The sequence below is a fragment of the Balaenoptera borealis genome, assembly GCF_965194805.1.
Source record: "Balaenoptera borealis genome assembly, chromosome: 14".
NCBI classification, from domain to species: domain Eukaryota; kingdom Metazoa; phylum Chordata; class Mammalia; order Artiodactyla; family Balaenopteridae; genus Balaenoptera; species Balaenoptera borealis.
In genome coordinates, this window is record NC_138875.1 from 84,525,031 (window position 1) to 84,550,468 (window position 25,438).

The 25,438-nt window shown below is 36.6% G+C and overlaps 2 protein-coding genes across 14 annotated transcripts in view; both read right to left on the bottom strand.

The window, feature by feature from the left end:
* The window catches only part of ZCCHC8 (zinc finger CCHC-type containing 8), a 35,368-nt gene extending 27,119 nt beyond the window's left edge, over nucleotides 1-8,249 (bottom strand). For 2 of the 6 annotated variants that reach the window (XR_014234527.1, XM_082355895.1), the window contains exons 1-3: nucleotides 4,667-8,249; nucleotides 3,441-3,481; nucleotides 1,047-1,121 (exon numbers count right to left, since the gene is read on the bottom strand). Coding sequence is in view for 4 of the 6 variants with exons in the window: in XM_082355895.1 (XP_082212021.1) it covers nucleotides 1,047-1,121; nucleotides 3,441-3,481; nucleotides 4,667-4,867 (317 nt within the window). In the remaining 2 variants the exon portion in view is untranslated. Of the gene's footprint in view, nucleotides 1-1,046; nucleotides 1,122-3,440; nucleotides 3,485-4,666 lie in introns of those variants that run through there. The other 4 variants (XM_082355897.1, XM_082355896.1, XM_082355898.1 and 1 more) reach the window with 4 other exon arrangements.
* Nucleotides 8,250-8,383: 134 nt separating this feature from the next.
* On the bottom strand, nucleotides 8,384-25,357 carry RSRC2 (arginine and serine rich coiled-coil 2). 8 transcript variants are annotated; one of them, XM_082355984.1, is made up of 11 exons: nucleotides 25,206-25,340; nucleotides 21,623-21,727; nucleotides 20,921-21,077; nucleotides 19,745-19,788; nucleotides 17,083-17,295; nucleotides 16,317-16,520; nucleotides 15,036-15,158; nucleotides 12,615-12,694; nucleotides 11,432-11,664; nucleotides 10,954-11,043; nucleotides 8,384-9,034 (listed from the first exon to the last, which is right to left on the bottom strand). In XM_082355984.1, exons 3-11 carry the CDS (start codon nucleotides 20,999-21,001, stop codon nucleotides 8,855-8,857), a joined length of 1,248 nt encoding a protein of 415 aa, XP_082212110.1. In that variant the 5' UTR covers nucleotides 21,002-21,077; nucleotides 21,623-21,727; nucleotides 25,206-25,340; the 3' UTR covers nucleotides 8,384-8,854. The 8 variants fall into 8 exon arrangements, with proteins under 8 accessions (XP_082212110.1, XP_082212108.1, XP_082212111.1 ...); XM_082355982.1 differs by lacking the exon at nucleotides 21,623-21,727 and having other exon boundaries at nucleotides 11,432-11,661; nucleotides 17,083-17,273; nucleotides 25,206-25,356; XM_082355985.1 differs by lacking the exon at nucleotides 21,623-21,727 and having other exon boundaries at nucleotides 11,432-11,661; nucleotides 25,206-25,356.
* Between the last annotated feature and the right edge of the window lie 81 nt (nucleotides 25,358-25,438).

Here is a 25,438-nt window from a genome sequence, read left to right on the forward strand (position 1 = left end):
AGGCAAGAAAAACGACTGAGGTCTATTTTCCCCAGCTTTCCAGGTCAAGAACCACGTTCATCAAATATTCTTCAGTGCTCAGTTCAGAAGGGGCCAAAAGAGCCAACTTCCTCTTTACAGACTTGATGTGTCAGGTCTCGTTAGCTCTGACATTCTAAGATTTCTGCAGGCACAACACCAGGTGAGCGGTGCAGACATTAAGACTGCCAGGAGCTTGAGTTAGAGGCCGATTCTGACGGTGACAGCAGCGCCGGAGCCCCGCGTGCCCAGCACCGCGCTGCTCCTGCGCTCACCACAGGCTGCTCCACCCTCCCAGAGTCTCAGGTTCTGCTGCTGCTGAGATGAAGTAGCCAATGGACCTGCCACCCAGGTAACACCCTATGTGTGGTCCCTTTACCTTGCCCGGCGCCTAAGATAACAATATGATTAAGTGACGCCGAAGGGGGCAAGCAAGTGTCTGAAATGTCTATGACCATGCTCTGAGGAAGGGACAGGTCAAGGCCTCAAACCATGTCAGAACATTCTAGCAAGCACTGCAGGAATGCACTGAGTCATCCTAGACCCAAGCATGCTGGAAGGCTTGCAAAGGTCTAGTTTTGCTATTAAAAAGAAAAAAAAAAATCATGTGGGTAAGCTTTGAAGATAGCCAACAGGGAAAACTTACTTCCCTGATTGTGGTAGAGAAACGGTTAAGATTATTTATGGCGGTAGCGGTTACTTTTATTTGAGGCTATTTATTGGGCTCTTACAGGTGCTCATTTAGCTACTTAAGAGGTAGTTACTATTAGTGTCCTGTTTTCCAGTGATGAAACTGATATGCAGAGAGGGTCAGTGACCTGTCCAGGTTCACAGATATAGAACGTAGAGGAGTCCAGCTTCAAATTCAGGTTTATATGACTCTAATGTCCTCTTATCATGATTCCATAAATTTTAAGTAAAAGAATAAAGATGGTATATAAAGTAAAAATGAAAACAGTGTATTTATAGAAGACATTGTATCATAAATACATCAGCTCATAATATTTAGGAAAGGGAAAATTACTTACTTTGAAATAACATTGTTCATAAATAGAATCTGAAATAAAGGTCCATCTAATTTAGTATTGTTCACCAATATTCCACTAAAACAGAAGTTAAAACATATTCTTAGAAGACATTAAAGTAAAACTTGCATATGTATATATAAACGCTGAATCTTTATAATTCTTAAGTACCAAAGATCATATAATATTTTACAAATAAGATCAAGAACCACAAAGAACTCCAGTTTTACCCACTTTAACAGTTTTTAGGGGTATCTTTTACATTACATATTTAAAAAAAAATTTCATAAAAAAATTAAAAACTACAGTTAATCTTTCAACCAAAAAGCCTCTTTACCCAATGGCTGTTTGTTTACAAATTGAGGGGAGGGACGAATTGAATAAACAGCAGGTTACAAGAATATATTTCTGAAAGAATCAGTGAAATTGGCTTGGAAATATATGGGAAATTGAAACACTATAAATAAATGGGTAGACTCTTTCTGGAGGGCAGAGCACACTGCACTAAGTAGCTCAGATCCAAAATTTTAAAGTAGAGATGTAAAAAGTATCTCATTCCTGAATTTGACTTTCAAATACTGCAAAAAACAGAACTAGACTGCAGCCTGGAAATCTGCTATATATCCCTTCGGTAACCTGGGAGCAGCTGAATCTCTGATTCCTCCACACCTGCCTCAAATCCTTCTACCTGTACAGCACGTGAAATAAATCAATCCGTATGTGGAACTGCCCACATCAAGTAGAGAAATAAAATTAAAATATGAAGACACCCAGAAACTTGCTTCAATTTGCACAAACTTCAGTTTTAAAAAATACATCATGTTTTTAAAAACTACATGCAATTGCATGACCCTTGACTGGAGTTCAGTTTGAGAAATCAGCAATAAAGACATTCAATTGGGGAAATCTGAATCTGGTTGGGAATGTTATTAAGGAAATCGTGCCAGTTATTAGGTGTGATCATGGTGTTGTGGTAACATGAAAGTCTTTAGAAAAAAAAATACATGCTGAAATATTTGGGGTAAAGTATGTATATGGAATTAAAGAAGGAAATATGGCAAAATATTGTTAAATCTAAGTGATGAAAATATGGGTATTAACTGTACTATTCTTTCCACTTTCTGTACGTTTGAAAATTTTCATCATATAAAGAAAAAACAGAAAAAAAAAAAAAACCCCACAATGTTTACTGGATAAAAAGAAGAGACACTTCTGATCATGAAAGTTCCAAAAATAAGGGTTAAATCAAGAGATGTAGGGTACAATTTTATCTAAATAATTTTATTTTTTTCTTCCTCGGTGTTCTGTAGAAAGCTTTGTCAGTCTGACAATGTGGAGGACTATTAATTTAAAAAAAAAATATATATATATATATACACACACATATATATATATATATTCCTTTTTCAGGATACTAATGCTTGCTTCTTATAAATTGGCAAAGCCTATGATGCTGTAATCATTTGAATTCAGGTGATTATAACCCCCTTATAAATAAATATTTAATGTTTAAATGAACAACTCTATTACAAAGCATATGCTTGTCTAAATAAAATATCTTTACATATATAAAAATTGTGATTTTTTAAGAATCCTAGTTACATTCAATATGTTTACTACCTAACCAAAAATAAATGTAGATCTACAAAGCGTGCTCACATAGAGGAAGGAAAGTAGGGCATAGAGAAGTTATTCTTTAGACATATTCTGAAATATGTCTAAATTCTACATATGTTAAATTCTAAAATTTTAAAGTTTTAGTCACCAGTGTAGCCAGTTAATTCAGCTGGTACCAGGGACAAAAAATTCCATGTGAAACTGCATCAGGGCACCCCATATTCTGAAAGCCTTAACATACCGTTCTGTGTAATAAATTTGTACTTTAAGAAATATTTTAATTTAGTGACTACTAAATAAATTTATATTACAAAATATCAACATTTATTCTTCTATTAAAATCAGTTGCCTGAATGCAAATTTACTCACTGTACTTTTTTCAAAAGCAACTACTTTCTCTTCTTCTACAATGCTGCATCTTGCATTATTTCTATTTATGAGCACATTTTAATTGTATAAATAAATCTTCAGCCAGATTAATACTGTAATCTGAATTCTAACTTCCCAGAAATGTTCGCTGAATGGCAACAGCTAGGTTGATAACTTGCCTGTTCTGAACATTAAGTCAAAAACTTCTGAATTGTGTTTCACACGTATTTTCACCCAATAAGTCAGTTTCAAAGTTTAATACGGTTGTGAGAATTCAAATTTTACCCTCACAAATTAAAAATAAAGGATCATTACTATGATTTCTTGAGTACAAAATGGTACAAAAATCCTAAACACCCTTTTTGCAAAAAAAAACCCTGTGATTAAATATTCAAATTCAAGATCTCATACCTTGGTCGAGTCAGAATGTTCAATTTTCTTTTAAGTTCTTGATGTTATTACTTGTTAAGGAGTATAAGCCCTCATTAAATAGAAATATGAAGATCATAAAGTTCAACTACTAACCTCACTTTTGGTGTCAATGTTATAAACATATGTTATAAACGTTAAAACACAAATATTTTGAGGATGACACACTTACTGACCTCCTGTTTTGTTGCAGGGCTAGGTATCTGGATCTACAAACTAAAATACAGTTTTCATCCCTTCCAACATGGTATCTCTAAGGCAGGGTCATGTAATTCAAAGAGACTAACAGACTAAACCAAAAATGTTATGCAGCATAACAGACTGTTAAGAACTGAAGCATCTAGGATGGAATCTATGAATGTTCACTGTAAAATCCTTTCAACTTTTCTGTATTTTGAAATTTTTCATAATAAAATGTCGAAGAAAAAGGCATTATGAAAAAATTACTTCGAAAACCCTAAAAGATGATTTACCAACCACTTTCAGGGGTCTTTACACTAGAAAAACTACCTGAGCCAAAATTACCTGCATGTGTATTACAAACAAAAAAACACCAAAAATTCTCTAAGAATGGGAATAAACATATTAACACATCTTGCTAGAAAGGCTGTAAACATGTGACTAAAGGCAAACGGAAACTTATTTGGCGCGTTTTCCCTAGGGGTTTGCAATGGACCTTAACCACGGAAGCTATTTCCAAGTGGAAGAACTTTAAAATGAATCCCCGAAGTTCATCAAGCAATTAACCATTTCTCTCTGCATGCCTCGACTCCTTAACGCCCCCAACTGCACATCCTAGCACCACTAACTTTTGCCCCGCCCTAAAGACACATCTGCGCCTAGGTCTAAGCATCCGGTATCTCCTAACATACAACTACAGCGTGACTGCAACAACTTTAGCTTGGCTCCAAAAAAGGAGATCGGATAACGACTCCAAAGAGGGGAAGGGAAGTGGTGAAGAGTCTACAACTGAACAGTTGGAAGAGTCCGGAATAACACTAAAAACCGACCCCAGATTGGGGGGCGGGAGGAGCGAATAAGGTCCAGGATACGGATCCCAGAAGGGGAGATGTCTGCACCGAGGCCTCGGGGACAGCTTACGCAACCCGAACCCGCGATTCTCAGCCTCGTGGAATTTCCGCCCGCACCCTCCCGGGCACGGCACACACCACACTCCCCAGTGACAGGGCCCAGCGAGCGGGAAGGATATTCTCGGCGCGGAGCTGCTCGATGGTTTCCTCGTACTGCCGAAGCCGCTCCCGCAGCTCCGCGTCGCCCACCCCATTCTCGTCCTCCTCGTCGCCGTCGTCGTCCTTGAAGAGGGTGTGAACTGGCTTCGGAGTCGACTCCTCTAGGTGGTCAAACGCCTCGAACAGCTCTAGGTCGCCGAAATCCACCTCCGCCGCCATTTTGGGCTATGGGAAAGATACGAGAAGAGGCGGAGCTGGCCCCCCAGCCGAAGGCAAAGGTTGTTGGGCGGCACCGCTCTCTAGGGCTCCGGCCGCCCTAAGCCACCCAGTACGGTTTCCTCCAAACGTAGGCCGCCGAAGCTGCATAATGGGCGGGCCAGTCCTGTGAGACTACAACTCCCAGAATGCAATGGCGTCTCTCATACCCACTTCTGAGGTCGCTCGGGAGCAAGGCATGCTGGGATATGGGTTTCTAAGCGACTGTTAACTCATCGTTTGCATTGCATACTGGGATTGGTCCTTTTTAACGTGAAGAAAGCCCAACTAGATCAGAATGTGTTACAACAATATGAGTTGTCTCTTATGCATTTGAGGCTGCAAAAAATCAGAGCACGATGTACGGCTTATCACAGATTCTGGTGAATAAGGAACTCCAGTTTTGCCACAGACTACCTTTGTGATCTTGGAGAAGCTACTTCAGTTTACTGGGCTTGTTTCACTTTTTCATGAAGAACTAGGCTTGATCTTAGATTATTTTAGATTTGTCTGTTGCAGCTTTTGGTGATTTCTCTCCTTCAATCACTCATCATTCAATAACATTTATTTACCGAGTTCAATGTGCCAGGCACTGTTCTAGGAGCTGAGGGTGTAAGAGTGAGCAAACTAGAGAAGTTCCTGCTTTCATAGAGGGTACAGTCTAGCAAAAGAAAGAAACAAAAAATAAACATACATGTTCCCGCTCTTGGGTCAAAGTGGATGTTGATGGGTATTCATCATATTAAGAAATAAATATGTGAAATAAAAACAGGAATGGATATGTAACAAATCTGACATTTCTGTGTGAGTCAGTGAATCGAAGAACTGAGGTTTGAACTGAATTATAAAGTGTTAGGAGGGCAAAGTTGGTGGTGAGTATGGGGGATGGAATTAAGAGAGTCCTAGTCTGAAGAAATGGCATGTAGAACGAAAAGGCAGAATGGAGCAAGATGAGGCTGGAACATTAGGCAAGTACTCACCACATTAGGGACATTGTTTCCACCCCAAAATTGGGAAGTCATTTCAACATTTTAAACAAGTTGTGGGTCTATGACCCACAAATTTTCATTTTGGTAAGATGGTCCTGATGGCATGACAGGAAAAGGACTGGCGATGGAGCAAACGTAAAATTCCAAATCTAGTAGACTGATAGATTTTTGTAATAAGATTACAGATGTTAGCTTGGATTAGGGTAGTGGCAATAGTGCTGAAGAGTTGATATTTAATAGAGGATATTTAAAAGATAAAATTAAAGCAACAGAGATAACTGAAGGGTTGTATATAGGAATGAGAGAAAAGGGTGGTGAATTATTTGCCAGGATTCTGACTTAAGAAACTGGTTAAATAAGTGATCGTTTGAGATAGAGAAAAAAATCATTTGATGTTGACCAGGTTTGGGAGTAAAGGGTGAGCTCCATTTTGGCTGTGTGGTACCTTGAGGCAATTTTATCCTTATAAACAATTTTATCCTTATATAACTCTAGTTAGGTAAGTAACTAGACTAGTGGAAGAAATTTTTGAAGCACTAGTACATTGAAGGTAAAATTTTCAGGCTCAGTGGAGGTGTATATTACACAGATACTTGGCTAAGCTCCACAGAGGACTGAACTAAAGATTAGCATTTGGCTGGTTCAAATTTTTATGGAAAGTAAATACAAAGATGATAGAGAATGAGACTTCATAGTGAAGAACAGAGTGGGAAAGAAGTCTAGAACTGAGCCCTAGAGGGCTGGGATTAAGGATGAGACAACTACATAAACTGATGCACAGCCAGTGGGAGAACTAGGAGAGGGCCCCAGAGAAATTATATTTAAGTATATTCTTAAATCATCTTTTGGCCATGAAATTAACTTGGAATGATAACACAACTTAATTTCTGCTTCTATCTCCTTCCACCAACCTACTATAGTATTTAAGTTTTCTAATTTAATCACAATGAATGATCACCCAAATTGGAAACATCATCTTCGAATTTTCTTATCCTCCAAGCCAGTTGCTCTCACACAGCTTATCAAAACCTTGCCTCAAATAGTGTGGTCTTCTTGTCTTACTACCATGTCTTTAAAGAATCTCCTGGACAGCAACTTATGTTCCCGTCGCATTCAAGAGTAAAGCCCAAAACATCCATCATGGAGTACCAGGCTCTGACATGGAAAGCACAGTAACAGCCAGGAAAAAGGGGAAACAAAGTTTAAGCATATAAAAGCTTCCCTACAAACTCATTTCAAATTGAGCTAAGCAGTTAACTGTCCCCCACCCCCAGGACTCCAATAATTGCTTCGTAAAATTTAATTATGCAAATTGCAATTACCTATATGCCTCCCTCTAAATCTGCACTGTCCAGGATGGTTTCCCCTGGCTGTATGTAGCTATTAATAACTTTACATATGACTAGTCCCAATTGGGATGTTAAAATATAAAATACCCCCTGGATTTCAAAAACAAGCATGCAAGTAAGAATGTAAAATCTCTACTAAGAATACTGATTACCTAACTCAATTATTTTAGACATACTAAATGAATCAAAACTAGTTTCCTGTTTAAAATTGGCTACAAAAATTCTTTAAATTACTAAATGAGTACAGGATGGACCATATCATTCATCGTGTATGGCCAGTTCCTAAAATACCATAGAAAAACACAGGAAGCAGTTTAATGTGTGCTTTTCATATCCACACTGCATTACAGGCCCACAAACATTCTTCCCCCACCACCCCTGCCACAAACATTCTTAATGAAACATTTCAGAAGGTACAGCTCACCAGGAAAATGTGAATTTGGGATGACTCCAAAATGAAAAACCATGGTGTTATTTCCCCAGAAACTTGACTTTGTCACTGAAGCATGAAGAGCCATCTCTCCCCAAAATAATTGTGCTCCGGGAAAACCAAACATTTACCAAAACACATTAAACAGTCTTCCCTTGTGCTACTACATTGTGGAGATGTTTTTCAAAGGGTTTTTCCAGGGAAAGCTAAAAATTATGAATTTGTTGTAATGAAAGCAAATGAAGTACAAGTTCTGTAGTCCCCTCCTTCCACCAAAACTATGCCCTAAATTTACTCAATTTAGTGACAAAGTTGTTTTCTGTTTTAGTACTTCAGGTTAGACAATTCAAAAGGGATAATGAGGAAAGGGCATACAAAGAACTTGTTATAAGGCACTTTATTAAAATAAAAGTGCTTACATCCCTTTAATGTATTAATCTATTTCCTGAATAACATATGGAATATTTAACAAATACTGTACACCAGTTCTGTCCCTTATAATAGTAGGAAAACAGATTTATTTTACTAAGTTTTTTCACGCCTCCCAACTTCCTTTTACATTTTTGCTCACCATGGTATTGCCTATAGCATAATTCTTTAAAAAAAAAAAAAGGAATTTCTAGCCAGTGTCTTCTACTAGAAATTGCAAAATGCTACAGAAACCATAAGACAAATTCAAATAAGAATTCCAGGTAACTTAAATTAACACGAGTTTTGAGAAAACCATTTTTATTATCATCACCACCCAGCCTATTTGTGCTGGATTATGTACCAAATGGCCAGATCTTCTAAAGAACATCTACATAACATTTCTTTCATGTTTCAAGAGATGAAAATAACTGTACAAGGTTAAGTACAAAAGTACACAAGACAGTGGACACCAAAAATCCATGTATGAGATTTTATCCCATCTGCAGCTTTTATATATTTGAAAAGTAGAATTCATTAACTAAAAAATATTGTCCTTCTATAGTCCTGTCAAGTTTAATGGAAGCGGGTTTAACCTGATTACAACACTAACACCATTATCACTGATCTGATATTTACAAAAAATCGTATTTTTTCAATAAATTAAAGTCAATGCAACACCCATGCAAGCTAGAATGCCAGCTGTTTGGTGAACAAGGACCTGACATCAGAACCAGAAGTCTATAAAAGTCCCAAGTATAAAGTGTGATTTTCTTCAAACTGTGTCCATTCCTCGCATTGATGATGTGAAACCCAATCCCATTCCTCTTTGTGTGTGGGTTTGTGATCTTGCCATTTCATACTGAGCGTCTAGATTTCTGAATACTTCTTCTTGCTGTTTCAACGTCTTGTAACTTTCTTCATCAACGGAGCTACATCCAGCTTCATCTTCACTCTAAATAACAGATACAAAATATACTATTAAAATGAATTCACCTAGGAATAAAAAGTGCTTCTCACTTAAAAAGTACTAGCAGATCACATTTTTGCAGTACGTATTTGACCTCACTTAGTTTCCATTCATTCATTCAGCACCTATGGAATTCAAGGCAATGTTCATTCTAGGTACTGGGATAGAGCAGGACATAACAAAAATCATTCAGTGGGCCCAAGGAAGAACATGTAGGACATGCCAGGGACTTCCCTGGTGGCGCAGCGGTTAAGAATCCGCCTGCCAATGCAGGGGACACGGGTTCAAGCCCTGGTCCGGGAAGATCCCACATGCCATGGAGCAACTGAGCCCGTGCGCCACAACTACTGAAGTCCGCATGCCTGGAGCCCGTGCTCCACAACGAGAAGCCACCGCAATGAGAAGCCTGCACACCGCAACGAAGAGTAGCCCCTGCTCGTTGCAACTAGAGAAAGCCCATGCGTGGCAATGAAGACCCAACGCAGCCAAAAATAAATAAAGTGTCTAGGGAAAAGTAAATAGAAAATGGGGATGGAGTTTAAACCAAATATCCCTTCAATGGAAAACCAACTCCCTTAGTAATAACCAATATCTGAACATTTGTCGACCTTACCAGGTTGTTGTGTAAAACCTAAAACCTTCCTTGGGACTTCCCTGGTAGCCCAGTGGCTAAGACACTGTGCTCCCAATGCAGGGGACCTGGGTTCAGCCCCTGGTCAGGAACTAATCCCACGTGCCACAACTAAGAGTTCGCATGCCGCAACTAAAAGATCCCGCTTGCTGCAACTAAGACTTGGCACAGCCAAATTAATTAATTAATTAATTTTAAAAAACCACAAAAACTCAAACAAAAACCTTCCTTGAAAAAAATTAAGAAAGTCCGACCCCACACCAAGTACAGTTAGCCTTAAATGGGCATTTTTTCTTTTTATACATCTTTAGTGGAGTATAACTGCTTTACGATGTTGTGTTAGTTTCTGCTGTATAACAAAGTGAATCAGCTATATGCATACATATATCCCCGTATCCCCTCCTTCCTGAGCCTCCCTCCCACCCTCCCTCTATCCCACTCCTCTAGGTGGTCACAAAGCACCGAGCTGATCTCCCTGTGCTTTGCAGCAGCTTCCCACTAGCCATCCATTTTACATTTGGTAGTGTATATATGTCCATGTTACTCTCTCACTACGTCCCAGCCTCCCCTTCCCCCACCCACCCCGTGTCCTCAAGTCCGTTCGCAATGTCTGCATCTTTATTCCTGCCCTACCGCTAGGTTCATCAGTACCAATTTTCTAGATTTCATATATATGCGTTAGCATATGGTATTTGTTTTTCTTTTTCTGACTTACTTCATTCTGTATGACAGACTCTAGTTCCATCCACCTCACTACAAGTAACTGTTTCATTCCTTTTTATGGCTGAGTAATATTCCATTTAAATGGGAATTTTTAAAAGCAAATTAATTCCTTTTTACAAATTTTTAAAAAAAATTTACTAAGAGAAGCTTATGATTTTGAACAAGGTTTGCTTAAGGCATAAACATGCAGTAACAATCAATAACTGTTTTATTTCTTATGTTTTGGCTGTGCCACACAGCATGTGGGATCTTAGTTCCCCAACCAGGGATTGAACCCACGTCCCCTGCAATGGAATTGTGCAGTCTTAACCACTGGACCTTCAGGAAAGTCCCTCAACAAATGTTTTAATCAAATTTAACAATTTGTACTGTTGACTAGTGATGATAATTTATTGGTTAATTCTGTGAAGTTAATCTAGAGAACACAAATGAAAGAGCACTAGAAAGTACCCAGAGATGACACATCACTGAAATAATGTTTAAGTTGAGAACCAATGTTACCCTAAAAATATAAAATGACATGAACTTTATTACGAAGTGTATAACTCACCTTGATACCCATTAATTTCCTAAATTTGACATTTTGGTCCTTGTTTCCGAAATTTAATTTCTCCCATATTTCAGCAGACTGGGATTTGTCCTGTTAAAAAAACAATGAATTTTTAGCATATGTAAAGCTTAAATACCTTTTATTATGATACTAGATCTTTCCATAATATAGTCTTAGTAGAAAAACAACAGCATTTACGGCATTCCACCAATGGAATTTATAATTATCTTAATAATACGAAAAAAATCTAAGCTAAGGAACCAACTCTTTCCCCTTAATAAATGTAGGGCAATATTGGTTTTCTTTGAAAGCCTGACTTAGATCGTGCATTTATTATTTTTGCTAATAATTGTAGCAAATTAAATTATTCCAGTTAGGCTCTCAGAAGAAAGATAAACCCAAACTAATCTTTTCCAATCCAAATTTGTTTTTCTAAGCTGAGGAATCAATGACAAAAAAGGAGAATAAGAGAACTTACTCCTTCTTTCTTGCCTTGCCACAGCATTTTCCTTTTTTTCTCTTGTTCAGCAAATTTCATTGGATTCACAGCTGCTGGGTTGTAATAGCTAGGTACAGCTATTCCAGTCTCTGCCAAAGCTTTAGCCTGCAAGGCTGCCATTTGAGCTGCCATAGCTATCTGAGGAGTTACTTGTGTTCCTGATGCCAATAGGGCAGCAACATTGAGAACAGAACCTCCGGTAGCTGCAGCTGCTGAAGAGGAAATAAGTATGGATTTTAACCAAAACAAACCTCCTAATTTACAGTAATACATTATTTATATATAAGAGCTACTAATCTGCAAAAAGGCGGAATATTTTCACCAAATAAAAAATGACTGAGGGTTAAGCTTATAAAGCAATAACATTTTAGCAAACATTTATTTAATGTATTCATCACTAGACATTTCTGTATATGATCCCTTATATATACTTAAACTTCACTTCTGAGGATAAAGAGAATCCTGCGAATAACATAAAGGTGTATGATTTCAATGGAAATGAACTATAGTGATTGTAGCTAAACTTTTAATAAATTGACTTTTATTTGTATGGTTCTTTATAGCTCACAAAATGATCTCACAACATCTAATTTGAAACTCACAAGAAACGTTTAAAACTATTAAACAGGTATTATACACACTTAACATACTAGGCCCAAGTCCTATAAAAGTTAAGTGCCAGGTCTGTTACTTCCACCCTCCAGATTACATTTCATACAGGCTCTCTCTGATCACCTTTTAATCATCCACAGGCAGTGTGTCTGTGTTGTCTAAAAACTTGATTTCCTTAATAGTAAGACATAATACATACTCCAGTTCAGTTCATCATCTTTAATAAACTGTATTTCTAAAATCATAACTAAAAGACATATGTAGTGATGGCTAAACTGCTACATGAACAAGAATAGTCACTATTCACTTCTCAAAATTATCTACATTGACCAAATCAGAAATACAGTGCAAAAAAAGTTTTATGAGATACAAAAGTTAACACTAAAAATAACATGTTCACAATTCAATTAATAATTTACAGCATACTGATCTACAGCATACTGATGGGTAGAAGGGATCATACGTGATTCTCTTCCTATTACTTTTCCTGAACTTTTCAAATGTTTTACAAAAAAAGTCATACTTCCATAATAAAGAAAACAAAAATTACCTGCAGCTATTTCCTGTTGTTTTTGTTTTTCAACCATTTCCTTTTCTCGCTGTTCTTGTAATTTCTTTGCCCTTTCCAACCTGTCAAAGACAATTTAATAAAAATATCAATATAAAGCCAACATTTATCTCTATGTATACATATGTAGGCATAAAACACTTTATATAGAATTTTAAATAAATTTAATACGTTCCCCAAATTGATATCTGCATGTGGGAAAAAAAGCAATCATTCTTAAGATGGTATCAGTCACAATTAAATAATATTTCACTACTGGTTTTAAACATTTTTAATTTCACTGAATAGCCAACAACTCTAGTAGCTTTTATATATAGTTCCCACAGAGAATCATTAAAATGGTTAAGAGATAAAAAATTATTCAATCTTCATCAGTGCTGGTTATAGGAGTAAGGATAAAATTAAATCTTGCAAATTGAGGCATTGAGAAAACATACTGAAAACTGAGTAAATCTTAGGGTACATGCAATAATTTATAGAATTACCTAAATGCTTAAGGGAGGCTGATACAGGATTAAGGCCAATCAAAACATGCAGATGATTTTTATATCTAAACAGACTTTATTAGTCTCTAAATCAGTGAAAATTAAAAAGCCAAAAATAAAATTTAAAAAAGGGCAAGCAAACCCTGCCACCCTCTATAATCTAATAAAATGGGGGTAAAAAAACTAAATATTAGAAAATTACTTTTAGGAGGTAAAGAAATTATTAGCAAAGGAACTGGAAACGTGAAACACAAATTCATCCCCAAATAAAAACGAATTCTGATTCACACTAAATTCACCACTGAATACACATACTAAACAAAATGTGCTGTCAAGTAGGTATCTATCTGGTATATAGCAAATCGTAAGTAATGTTATCTTCACAATGAGTTCCTGAAAGAGAAAGCCCTTTTCTTCCGAAGATTCCTTGATTTACCAATCGTAAGTTAAACACCACCCTCTCCCTCCTTTAAAGTGGTATAAAGGGGCAAGGATTGCGGAAAGTTTTTTGGGGGAGGGGAGCAGTGGGCACTACAAGTAAAATACAGTAGTAGAAAACTGACATTTTAACAATTGCTGTAATTTACATAAAAGGAGGATAACAATCTATAATTTTGTTCCCTTCTGTTGAGCACACATGAAAGAAAGACAAGTAGTACAGCCTTGAATTTGTCCTTGGAAACAAGTTTCTGATTAGGATTAATGTTAAAACATAGATTCATAAATAAAAATATTTCCAAAGCAGTTTTAAAAATTGTCACCTGAAAATCACTAAGTAGACTAAGTTAAAGTTTTAGATGCTAGTTAGATTCAACTTTAGTATAATCCAAAAATTAAAATACAATAAACTTAAGAGTAAACAAGAATAAACTTTAGGGCTTAAAAAAATTCATGATCAAAGTTAATGGACCATTCTTTATAAATTAGTTCAGATATTGTAGAAAATTATTTCCTAATTCTGTTGATTTTAGTTTCAGTCAGAAAGTGATTGACAGCTACTGGCTGTATATTTTAAATGGCCACTGCAGGTTTGGAATCAATACCATTCACTAAGGTGAATGGAATGAAGAAGGGGTGAGCTCACACCTTTGCTGCTGCTGCTGTTCAGCTGGAGTTTCTGCCAGGCTGGGTTCACAGGGCAGCAGCCCATCAGGTTACATTGTGATAACTGCATTTTTGTAATAAAAAAAAAAATACAAACTCAATTTCATAAAGAAAAAAAAATCAAAAGATTTTAGTTTTCAGAATATGGGGAAACCTGCAAACAAGGGCTTGGATTCTACTTTACTTCTTGCCTCTATGAGGCAGTTCTTTCAACGGTTTTGCAGATTTCGGTTAGACAGCCCTGCTGTGTGTGGTCCCACAATCACCCATCTTTGAAACATTAGAAAATTTTAAAATACAATGATCTTCCTATGCTATCACAGCAGTAAAAACTTTAAGATCAAATGAACTGGCTTATTATTTGCCACCTTCAAAATAAGAAAACTATTGACAGAATTCTACTTATTGTTTCAGAGACTTTTCTTAAGGAAGAACAAAGAAAGTAAAGTAAAGACAAAGCAGTTTTAGATGCAAAATTAACAGTTCTTAGATCACATTTAAGATTTTTTAAAAAGTTCCAATGGCCAACTGAAAATATTTATGAGTCTAGACTTGAGAAAAATGAATTAGTTAATCATGAAGAAAAAAGAAACTGTTGAAGAAATACTCTTTCCAGTTGTGCAAATAAGCAAATTAAAGATGAGAATTAACAAACCACTTAATGCAGTTCTGTATCACAAAACTGCCACAGTAGTTATGGCTAGATTTAATTATTTGAATTATCCTCTGAAAGCATTCATTTGGTCCACACAATTGAATATCTACCTCAAGATGAAAAGGAGAAAAAAATGTATCGAATAAAAAATACACGCACCTCCTAGCTAAAGCTTCTTGTGCATCCATTGCTGTGTTTCTGCCTCGGAAGGGAGGTGGGCTAGGAGTTCGGCTTAAACTTCTGCTAAATCTTCTCGGTTTTTCAATTCTCTTCTTTCTATCTCTTTAATAAATCATATTTTACATGTCTCAGTATGGCCAAGTAATAATTATTTTATTGAATCAAAGTAAATTATAGTTACATAGTTCAATAAGAATTAAACTGGTCTAGGAAATATATTTTGAACCCTTTCCTTTCCACCTCTGTTGTACACCTTCCATAGGCACCCCAAGTTCCTTGTGTAAAAGACTAGTTTCTATAAATTCACTTAACCATCCCTGTTTCAGATGGACATTTAGGTTGTTTCCAATCTTTTGCTATTATACCCAATGTTGCAAAGGCTAGACTTGTACGTTAGTCATTTTACACTTGTGCAGGTCAATAGGATAAATTCCTACTAGTGGGATTGATAAGTTAAATGGTCCTAGTATTCTAATGTACAATGAATTAACTTGTAAATGTTTTCAAAAATATAAATCACTAAAACAAAATGAGAAAAATTAAAAATAGTCATTGATTAGAATCAAAGGTTATCAGTGGTTAAAACTAGAAATGCCATAAATAATGACCCGAATGCCCAAATGGTGATTTAAAAAAAAAAAACAACAACAATGGTAATTAATGGTGAAATTACCACTTTAGATTGACTAAATCTCCTAACTGGTAAAGTTCAATTTAGGCAACTATTACATACTAAAACCACTGATTAAAAACTGAAAAAATGATCAAACAAGTGACAAACCAAGTTATTATAAACCAAAGTACACTTTTACTCATACTTCATTCTTTTATAGACTGTTTGACTTAATGAACAATGAACAAAGAAGCTGTCACATTAACTTTATTACCAGTATCTGTGAATATAGATATAATACACTATTAATAATATTAGTAGAGAATAAACATATTCTCTGAATATTTATTATTAAATGCTCTTTATTGTATTTCTTGCATAAACAAATTAAAATTTCCTTCCAATCAAGACAAGTGTGGATTTATAAGCTCATCTTTTTGAGTATCTGAGAGAGTATAACTAGTCCGGTGGATTAAGCACACATACGGACTTTGCTTTCAGATGCATCTGGGACCAGGTCCTAGCTTTACCATTTAAGAACTGTATGATATTGGGCTTCTTGAGCAAGTTACTTAACCTTTCTAAGCCTGACTTAACAGACCCTGTGAGGGGCCTATTTGATTTTATTCAAGATGATGAATACCTACCGACTTCTACTCCTTGTCCTACTCCTGCTTCTACTCCTATGTCTGTGTCTTGATCTTGAGCGGGAACGAGATCGGATCCGACGTTTTCTCTCCCTGCTTCTGGATCGTGATTTCTTCCTCTCTCTGCTTCTGGATCTTGACTTTTTCCGCTCCCTACTCCTGGATCTTGACTTCTTCCGCTCTCTGCTCCTACTACGATGACGTCTGAAATTCAAGTACATAAATTTGTAGTTACTTAGAGGGAACACAATAAACTGATAACGTCAAAAAAGCAATGTTTCCTACCCCAATTTAAGATTCTGTTTAATAGCTTGAAGTCTATTGCCGTACCAAACTATTTCTAAGAGTAACAATCAAGTTATTCTACTACTGAAAATTTTTGACCGAATCTGATACCACACACATATTCCCCACAGAAATCCGCAAAATATGTTGCAGACACTGGTTCCTTAAAACACAAAAAAAAAGCCACAAAAATCTGAACCATGACCCAGTTTCTCAAAAATCTTTTAACCCATACCTAAATAAAACCTAGATTAGAGTTCAGCAGCAAATGAATCCTGCACCAGCAATGTAAAAGGATTATGATATTAGCAAACTATATAAACATAGTTCAGCAAAAATTTTTTCACCGTGACAGACAACTCAGAAAGTTAAAAATACCAATTTTCTAACTAAGATTTTTTTGGGTGTTGCTCCATTAATGCAAACCTTTATGTAATTCAGGAGTTCTTCAGAAGGCATTAACTTAGGAAAAACTACTTACCTTTCACGAGACCTAGACCTTGAATGACTTCTGCCTCTTGATGACTTTCTTTCTTTGCGTTTGTGTCTGTCCTCACCATTTTCAGATGAATTTAGCCGCTCTCTTCCTTTATCAGAAGAATGCTCTTTGTCATTATGTTCCTCAGACTTGTGTTTCTTAGAGGATTTATCTTTGGATTCATGTCTTCTTGCCTGTTTTAAGAAGAAGTTGGTTCTTTCAGGAAAATAGTGCAACAAAGAGAGTTAGTATGGGTATCAGTAGCAAAAATGTTGTGATGCAACATTAGTAACCTTAGGAGTGTGTGGCAAATTTAAAAAAAGATCTAGTTTCACATCACCCAAATGTTGCAGATGTATATTACTAATTTTACTTTTTCTTTATAAACCCCCCCAAATGCAGTTTCCACCCCCAAATACTTTCAATACCACAATCAAAACAATAACTTTCAATGTTAATAATATCGAAAAACCACTATTTCAGAAAAAGAGGAATCCCTGATGTTTCTTTTATCTAAGAGGGAAGTACACATGTATCAAAATTTTTTCAATTTTCCAACAAACCTTTTAGAGAAAGACATATATATACAACAACTTCTAAATCCAGAGTACATAATATTAAGTTTTAAAAGTTAACAATAACGAAGATAAGGACACAAAGAAATGCACCAGAAAAATGCATTTCCAATTAGGTAACTAAGTAAAATTAACCTAAGTATTAATATCTTCTGCAACTTCAAATTACTTTACGCAAAGTTAAGTGTCCTTTTTATAGCTATACTGCCACATCCTTTCTTAAAGACGGCTCTTGATTTTTCTCCCAATCCTAAACTGTGAAGCAATCACTTTTCATCTTGCAATATCCCAACAGGCTTGGAGTTCTATTACATTTCATGTACCTAGGGTAGAAAATGGCAACCATATCTGTTTTAATTTTTTTGAAATCAAACTAGGTGTAACACAATTAATCCCTATACCATTACATAATACATACTTCCCCCATATTCTGAATGATTATAAAAACCAAGGCTTTTGCTTTCACAACATATGCATTCAGAGACTGAGCTAAATTAATTGTATGATCAAGTCTCCATCCTACACTCACATACTGAATTAGGAAGTGCTAAACATTCGATTTCCCCACATTAAGATTTGTCAAATCCATCTTGTAGCTAAAGCTTAAAATCCTGGACATTTCAGAATCACAATTTCAAAGCTGGAAGGAAACTCAGATCTTCTAAATCCCCTTACTTTATATATGACTAAATTAAGATCTAAAGTCACAAAGCTACGTATTAGGAGAGTTGAATCCAGACCCCATATTCTTCTGACACCCAGGCCACCGTTTTCCACCACAACAGGACACTTATCTCATAGTTCCCAGAATAGACCTTAGCATATTTCCTTCCACTCAAGATTAACTTTTCTTAAAAACAAAAAACTTAGTCAAACATTTTAGAACATGCATGGTGATACATCAGAAAAGGATCATAGTCTGTAATTTATATTTTGCAGAAAAATAAGAGACCTGGAGACACAGCTAAATTTTAGTTTCAATGCCAGTTCTCCATATGAGCTTATAAAAAAGACTATTTCCTTGATTTTGCCATATGGTGGCAAACTGGAAAAGCTTTAAGTGGTTAAGCTTGCAAAAGTTTTAGTTTACTTCAAACCAGTTTTCCAAACATAACATTACTATTATTATTTTTTTAAAAAACCATTAAAACCCTTAACTGATTTAAGATATACTTAAGGGAAATAGGAGTTTGAATGACTAATAGTTACCTTATCATGAAGTAGGCTTATTATTTTGCTATCTGAGTCTGCAGCGTCTTCAGTTCAGTCTCTTCGCGCATTAGCACGCTGAGTATGATTTATTATAGAAATGTTATCATGTGAGCTAAACAAAATAGTCATTTTCACAAAAACTCTCCTAAATTAAAATTCAACAGAGCTTCCATTAGGGGAAGAGGTGAAGTCCCTGCCCACAGTTGTTTAAGGAGTCCCTTGCCCAGCCCCCATGAGACTCTTCTCCTCCCTTTTTGGCTTCTACTTCTGCTCTTCCTTTGTTGGCTCACTCCTTGTCTTCTCAGGTGGGCAAGTTAACTCCTCTGCAATACAGCTGCTGTCTTTCTTTATCCTCAAGTTTTGTGTCACCGCCATCTTTCCAGCAGTCCCTCACTGACACTTTTATTTCAAAATTCAATACTATTCTTAGGGAATCAAACTAGTTTACTAATGAAAAGGACTCTCATTATCTTCCATAAAGAAAAAGTAGCCCATAGATATCTAGAGTATTGCTACTTAAAGATGATTGCTATTTAAAAGTCCTGAGCAGTCGTCAGGCATAAAGAGACTCGGGACCTCAGATTAATGGAAGCTCTGTGTGACAGGCCTAAAAAACCAGTTATATTCTTCATATGAAATTTTTATTGTGAATATTTTCACAACATAACATTAATAGTTTTTGAATGAACTTTTCATATAAACAACTATCTTCTTGAAAAATGATGAATCCAAATCATGCTTATTTTATAACTGAATTAAACCTTTTAAATTTCAAGTTTTGGTACTTACCTTGACAATATCATATATTCACACAAACATTTCTACCAGATACTTTACAAGTATTCTAAAGTGCCTATTCACTACAAAGTGTTAATTACCTCTTTGCTTCTGCTCCGGCTCCTGTGTTTTCTTCCTTCATTATCTGTGAACACACAAAAATTCACCATAAATAATGGTACAGAAACATCTCAAACACAAACTCCAAAACTCATACAAAGGACACTTCTGGCCACTTGCCTAACTAATCTATTTACTAGTCATCCTCTAAAGCCTATTTTTTTATGGCAGGGGTGGGATTATTCTACTACAGTAATACTTCACGTATCTGAAATAAATCAAGCAATCTGAGCAAACCAGAATATAATCAAATAAGTAAGCAAAAAAAGTTCCACAACAAGTCCATGTTCCATGACACACGACAAACACTTTGTCTTTTAGGTGGTCACAGATTCTTTATATTTTACAAAACATTCTGTCCAGTTCATCTTGCTTCCTATTACATAGCAAACTTATAAAGGGTCTTATTAGAGGAAAACAATTAAGAACAAAAGGAACAAAGAATGCAAGAGAAAACAAACAGGTTGAATTATACTTGGTGTCTTATAAGTAGCCAAAAGGATGTTACAGTTTAGAAAAATTCCCATGAAAAAGTAGTTATGATGATACTGTACAGTTTCAAACATATACATAAAAATTACATTTGAAACCATTTTGTAGATGGACTATCTGTGGGTGCAAAGGATAAATAACCAGAGCCCACGTCTTGAAACTTTTAAACTCATTTCTATTCTATTGCTCTTTTAACTACTTAAGTATTGATTCATTAGCAATACATCATGCTTTCTATGCCACATCAGTCTAGTTTAAAAAATGCTCCAAATAAGGAGCACTTCAAAACACTAAAAACTCTTGCTTTCAGAAATATTTTAACATTAAGTTAAAAAGAAAACCAAGGTTAAAAATGTTCTTGTAACTCATGTCTAAGATGTTAAATAAGTTCAGAATATATCACTGCCCAGACTACATCTTTCAAAATACTGTTTTGCGTATGTCGAAAGGATAAAATTTGAACATCTGAGGGATAATAGTTATTGTGACACAAATTTAAGGATACATTTTGTCTTTGACAAGTTATAAAATTCCTGTATTAGGACATTCGTACTCCTCATAATTGAAAAATTCTCCAGAAAATTCCCAATGCACTTTTCACTATCCATTTCTCAATGGGAAGAACACATATTAATTAGATCAGTAAACTTATGTCTTATACATACCTGACTTTCGTTTTCTTTCTCTTGACCTTGATCGTGATCTTGAATAATGATGTTTTGAGGCTCTGGGAGAAACAGATACATCGGACTGCTCTTTTTTCTTATCTCTATCTGGGGATGTCTTTTCTGGGGCTAGTCCATCTCGTTCTGTATCACTAGCCTAAAAGTTTAGAGAAAAATGGTTATAAATTCTTAACTGCATTTAAAATGTTTCCAATTGCTTAAAAGAGTGAGAAGGGAGGAAAGATAGTTATCCTTGAGTTTTACAAAATTAAAAAATAAAGAAAATCAAGAAATCAGAAGAACTTATTTCCAAGTAGCTAAATATGCTTTGTACTTGCTAAGTAGGCTTGAATAAATTGAAATGACTAACCCAATACCAAAGAGACACATGTAACTGAATGGATGTATCTTTATTTTTTTTAATCATTATTTTTATAACTTTCAAAACATGGGGGGAAGGGGAAAATAGGGCTCCAAGTATTTCCAATAAGTATTCAAGCAGAGAAAATAGAGTCCATTTTAGATCTGTGAATTCATTTAGTTGACCTTTCCAATACTTGTATTTTAAATTAGCATAAAGAGGCATTTAAAAATGAGCTGTTAAAGGTTAAAAAGACCGAGGACTGTAAAATCTTAAAAAGCAAAGAGAATGGTTCTAGAATATTACTAAAAAAAAAAAAACAAAACAGAAAATTAACTTACCTATCTGAGAACCCAATCTTAATTTCATTAACCCTCTTTAATGAAAGCCCCTTGGCACAGTGCTGCTGCAAAATATGGTCTGCCTCTCCTCACATATGCTCTGGGCTATGGAAACATTAAGTTGTTTCTGCTTTAAAGCATTTTATAAGTTATCACAATATAAATTAAAAAAAAATTTTAAATAGTCAAGAGTACACACTCTTTCCCAAAGACCTGATTTACCTAGGAGAGTAGGTTCCTTCATGAAACTGATTTAAATGAGTCACAGAGGGACTTACCTGGTGACGCAGTGGTTAAGATCCGCCTGCCAATGCAGGGGACACGGATTCGAGCCCTGGTCCAGGAAGATCAAACATGCAACGGAGCAACTAAGCCCGTGCACCACAACTACTGAGCCTGCGCTCTACAGCCCGTGAATCACAACTACTGAGCCCGCGTGCCTAGAGCTGGTGCTCCGGAACAAGAGAAGCCACCACAATAAGAAGCCTGCGCACTGCAACGAAGAGTAGCCCTCGCTCTCCGCAACTAGAGAAAGCCCGTGCGCACCGAAGACCCAAAGCGTCAATCAATCAATCAATAATAAGTTTATTAAAAAAAAAAGTCATAGAAAAAAAGCTTCAAGGAGAAACTAGAACCTAAATGTTCTCCTGAGTGAGATTCTGATAAAAGGCAGGGATAACAGTTTCCGTAATATGTGGAAGGTGGACGTTGGTGACCCATCTAACCAGAGAGGAAATACGAAAATAGTCAATATGCCTGGGGAGTTGATTACTGAGCACATGAGTTAGCAAAGTACCGCCCTTGAGCTAAGAATGACTTTTACATTTTTAAAAGGGTTGTTAAAACAAGCAAGCAAGGAATGTGACAGAGACTGTATGCTGCACGTGGTCCACAATGCCTAAAGTATCTACTAACTTGCTCTTTACAGAAAAAAGATCTGGAATGGGTAAATAGTAAATATACTATACATTTTCAGCAGGAGGAATAATCACATGATAATGCACTTCTTCCTTTAGGAAGATTAGTCCAGAAAACAAACACCAAGTAAACTAAATGGGGAGTACTTTAACAAATGAAGTGTGAGAGGTCACATTATTTTAACTACTTTCTGACAGTCAAAAATGCACCTAACTCGATGTTAGACTTCAGGAATAAAATAATAAATTAAAAGGGAAGGATTTACAGGTTAGTTGGGATGAAAGACATATTATGTGTTACGCCTCTAACAATGCTACCAAAAAACCCACTAACAAATAGGACGAAACACCTAATTACTGGGGAGGCCCATTCCAGCACACATGTTTCTCTATGTATGGGTGATTTCTGGAATCATAAAATTTTTGTGCAGAAAGGCTCTCATCTCTTAGAATCAAGCTCAACTTTCCCATTTCACAGATGAGATCCAGCAACATTAGCTGACTCACGTAAGATGGTAATCTCTTTGCTGTCTAACAGTAATACATGACACTACTCTATCACACAACTAAAGATGATTCTGATTTTCACAACTAACATTGGTCATTTTCTTTTATTCTTGTTCTCATCACTATTCTTTCTTTTTGGGCCTCGCCGTGTGGCACGTGGATCTTAGTTCCCCGACCATGGATGTAGCCCATGGCCCCTGCAATGGAAGCATGGAGTCTTAACCACTGGACCACCAGGGAAGTCCTCTCATCACTATTCTTTTTTTTAAATTTTTGAATTTTATTTAATTTATTTTTTTATACAGCAGGTTATTATTAGTTATCCATTTTATACATCTTAGTGTATATATGTCAATCCCCTCATCACTATTCTTAAGGATTATTTCTGACAGGTCTGTGATGTGCTGTGTTGGTAAAGTTACACTCAGTAAAATGCCCTTAAGGGAAGGCACTCTGTAAAACGGGCTAATAACCTACACCAAACAGCCATTTTCATCTGTAAAACACACTACAGGACAAAAACAAAAACCATCTATCACTAAACAGATATGAATAATAGGGGGCCGCTTAGCTCACCCGAAGCTTTTATTTCCTTGAGAATATATTACAGTAGCATAACAAAAGTATCCAAGTAAAATTGAGTATTAAAACTTCTCTGAAAATATCTAAGATTTCAATTTAGTACAGGCCTATGTGTAAATCTTAAATGCTAACTGCAAAAATGCCCTTCACTCTACCATTTGCTCTATTAGAAAAACAACACGGTTTCTTAAAATTCACATCATCTTTAAAACCCCAATGACAATCAAGACATAATATAGGAATCTTTTTCCAGCGCAAAGACGGCACATTGGACTTAACACTAGGCCACATCTCGAGGGGATCGTGTCTTTTTATTGAACAAGGCGCTGCAGAAACGAATGTCTGAATTGTTGTTTTTTAAATATTTGAGCCCAAGTAAAATAATACTGTTCTTTCAAGTAGATTAAGAGGCCCAAAACACTAGTTAAACAAAAAAATATTTAAATCGATTATGTGCCCAACTGTTCCAACAGGGGTTCTAAATTGGTTATCAGAAACTGGGTTCCAAATGAAATCAATTAAGTATGGGGGCGCGGGGGGGAGGGGCAGACAACGATTTCTACTTCCATATACCCCAATGATCAGGATGAGTAATCTACGAGTTTTTCGTTATGCTTAATAGTCCTATTTATCTTCGAAAACGAGAAAACACAACTTTTTAGTCAATGGAAAAGAATGCAAAAAATGTTTGCATTTTTCTTGTAACCGGGTAAGTAAAATGAAGTAATCACACAATAATGCGATCTATCAGGATTGGGCATCTTATATCCAAAGCTGGCTTAATTTCTCAGAAAAGGTAATTTAAGAACTGTAGCTTTCATTTAAAATTAAACGGGCCTATGAAGGACTCCCAAATTTAAAGTAACAATGCCCACGTTAGGGCTTTGATTATGTTTCTCGAAAACCTCAAAATGATTACATCAGGAGCCGCTTCGGAAACGGAGCGTCAGAATTCGTAGCTCCAAAAACTTCTCATTAAGTCGAATTTTTACTCCCTTCGAGAAACACGTTCCCTAGATGCTTACTAAGGAATAAACTAAGGTTTACACGGACGTTCACCCTAACCGAAATTATGCAGCTAAAATCATCTCATTGAGCGTAGGCAAAATAATCGCTACAAGACCGCTTGCTCTCTTCTCACGTTCTACCTCTTACAGGCACCGCCTTTTTGACCCCATACTTTTCAGAGACGACCCCGGATCCCTTTTCTCTCTTCCCCAGCCCTTTCCCACCGCGAACATAAATGCCCAAGCCCTAACGAAACTCAATATTAATCACCAACCAGAGTGAGTAAGCAAAACTGGAGTCAGTTCTGTGGAACAAAAGGAACATAAAACTGGGAAAGACACGAGGAAAGTTCTGGAAGAAAAGACACTCCCTGCGGCTCCCCACCCCCATCGACACCGCCTTCTTTCCCCCTCCCTACAGCAGCCAGCCATGATGGCGGGCGCAGAAGAAGGCCGCGGCGCCATCTTGTCCACACACTAGCCCCGACAACAGCTCTGGGAGCCGTTCATCCCTTCTTTGCAGAGCAGCAGAAAAATATGCCTGACTTTAAACTCAGATTCGGCACCTACCGCCATAGTGCAGAGTCCTGGCCGCTACGGCGGCACCTCCACTTCCCGCTCTCCACAGTACCGGCCGCCTAAACGCTTCGCCAGACTGAAGTCGCTCGCGCGAGAGACCCGGATGGCACAAAGAGGCTAATAACCGGCGCGTCGCACAGCTTGCTGGGAGGAAAAGGGGTGGTGATAAGAGTTTCTGTAGCAACGCGGTTCGACGGTGATTGGTTGTTCTTTTGAAGGGGGGT

Bases quoted from the DNA above. Each gene is read 5' to 3' on its own strand.
- RSRC2 (XM_082355981.1), bottom strand. The intron at 19,789-20,920 runs GTATGTATAAGA...GTGTGTTCACAG, and splicing joins AGAAAGAAAACGAAAGTCAG to ATAATGAAGGAAGAAAACAC. The intron at 16,521-17,082 runs GTAAGTAGTTTT...CTTGAATTTCAG, and splicing joins AGGTCTAGGTCTCGTGAAAG to ACGTCATCGTAGTAGGAGCA.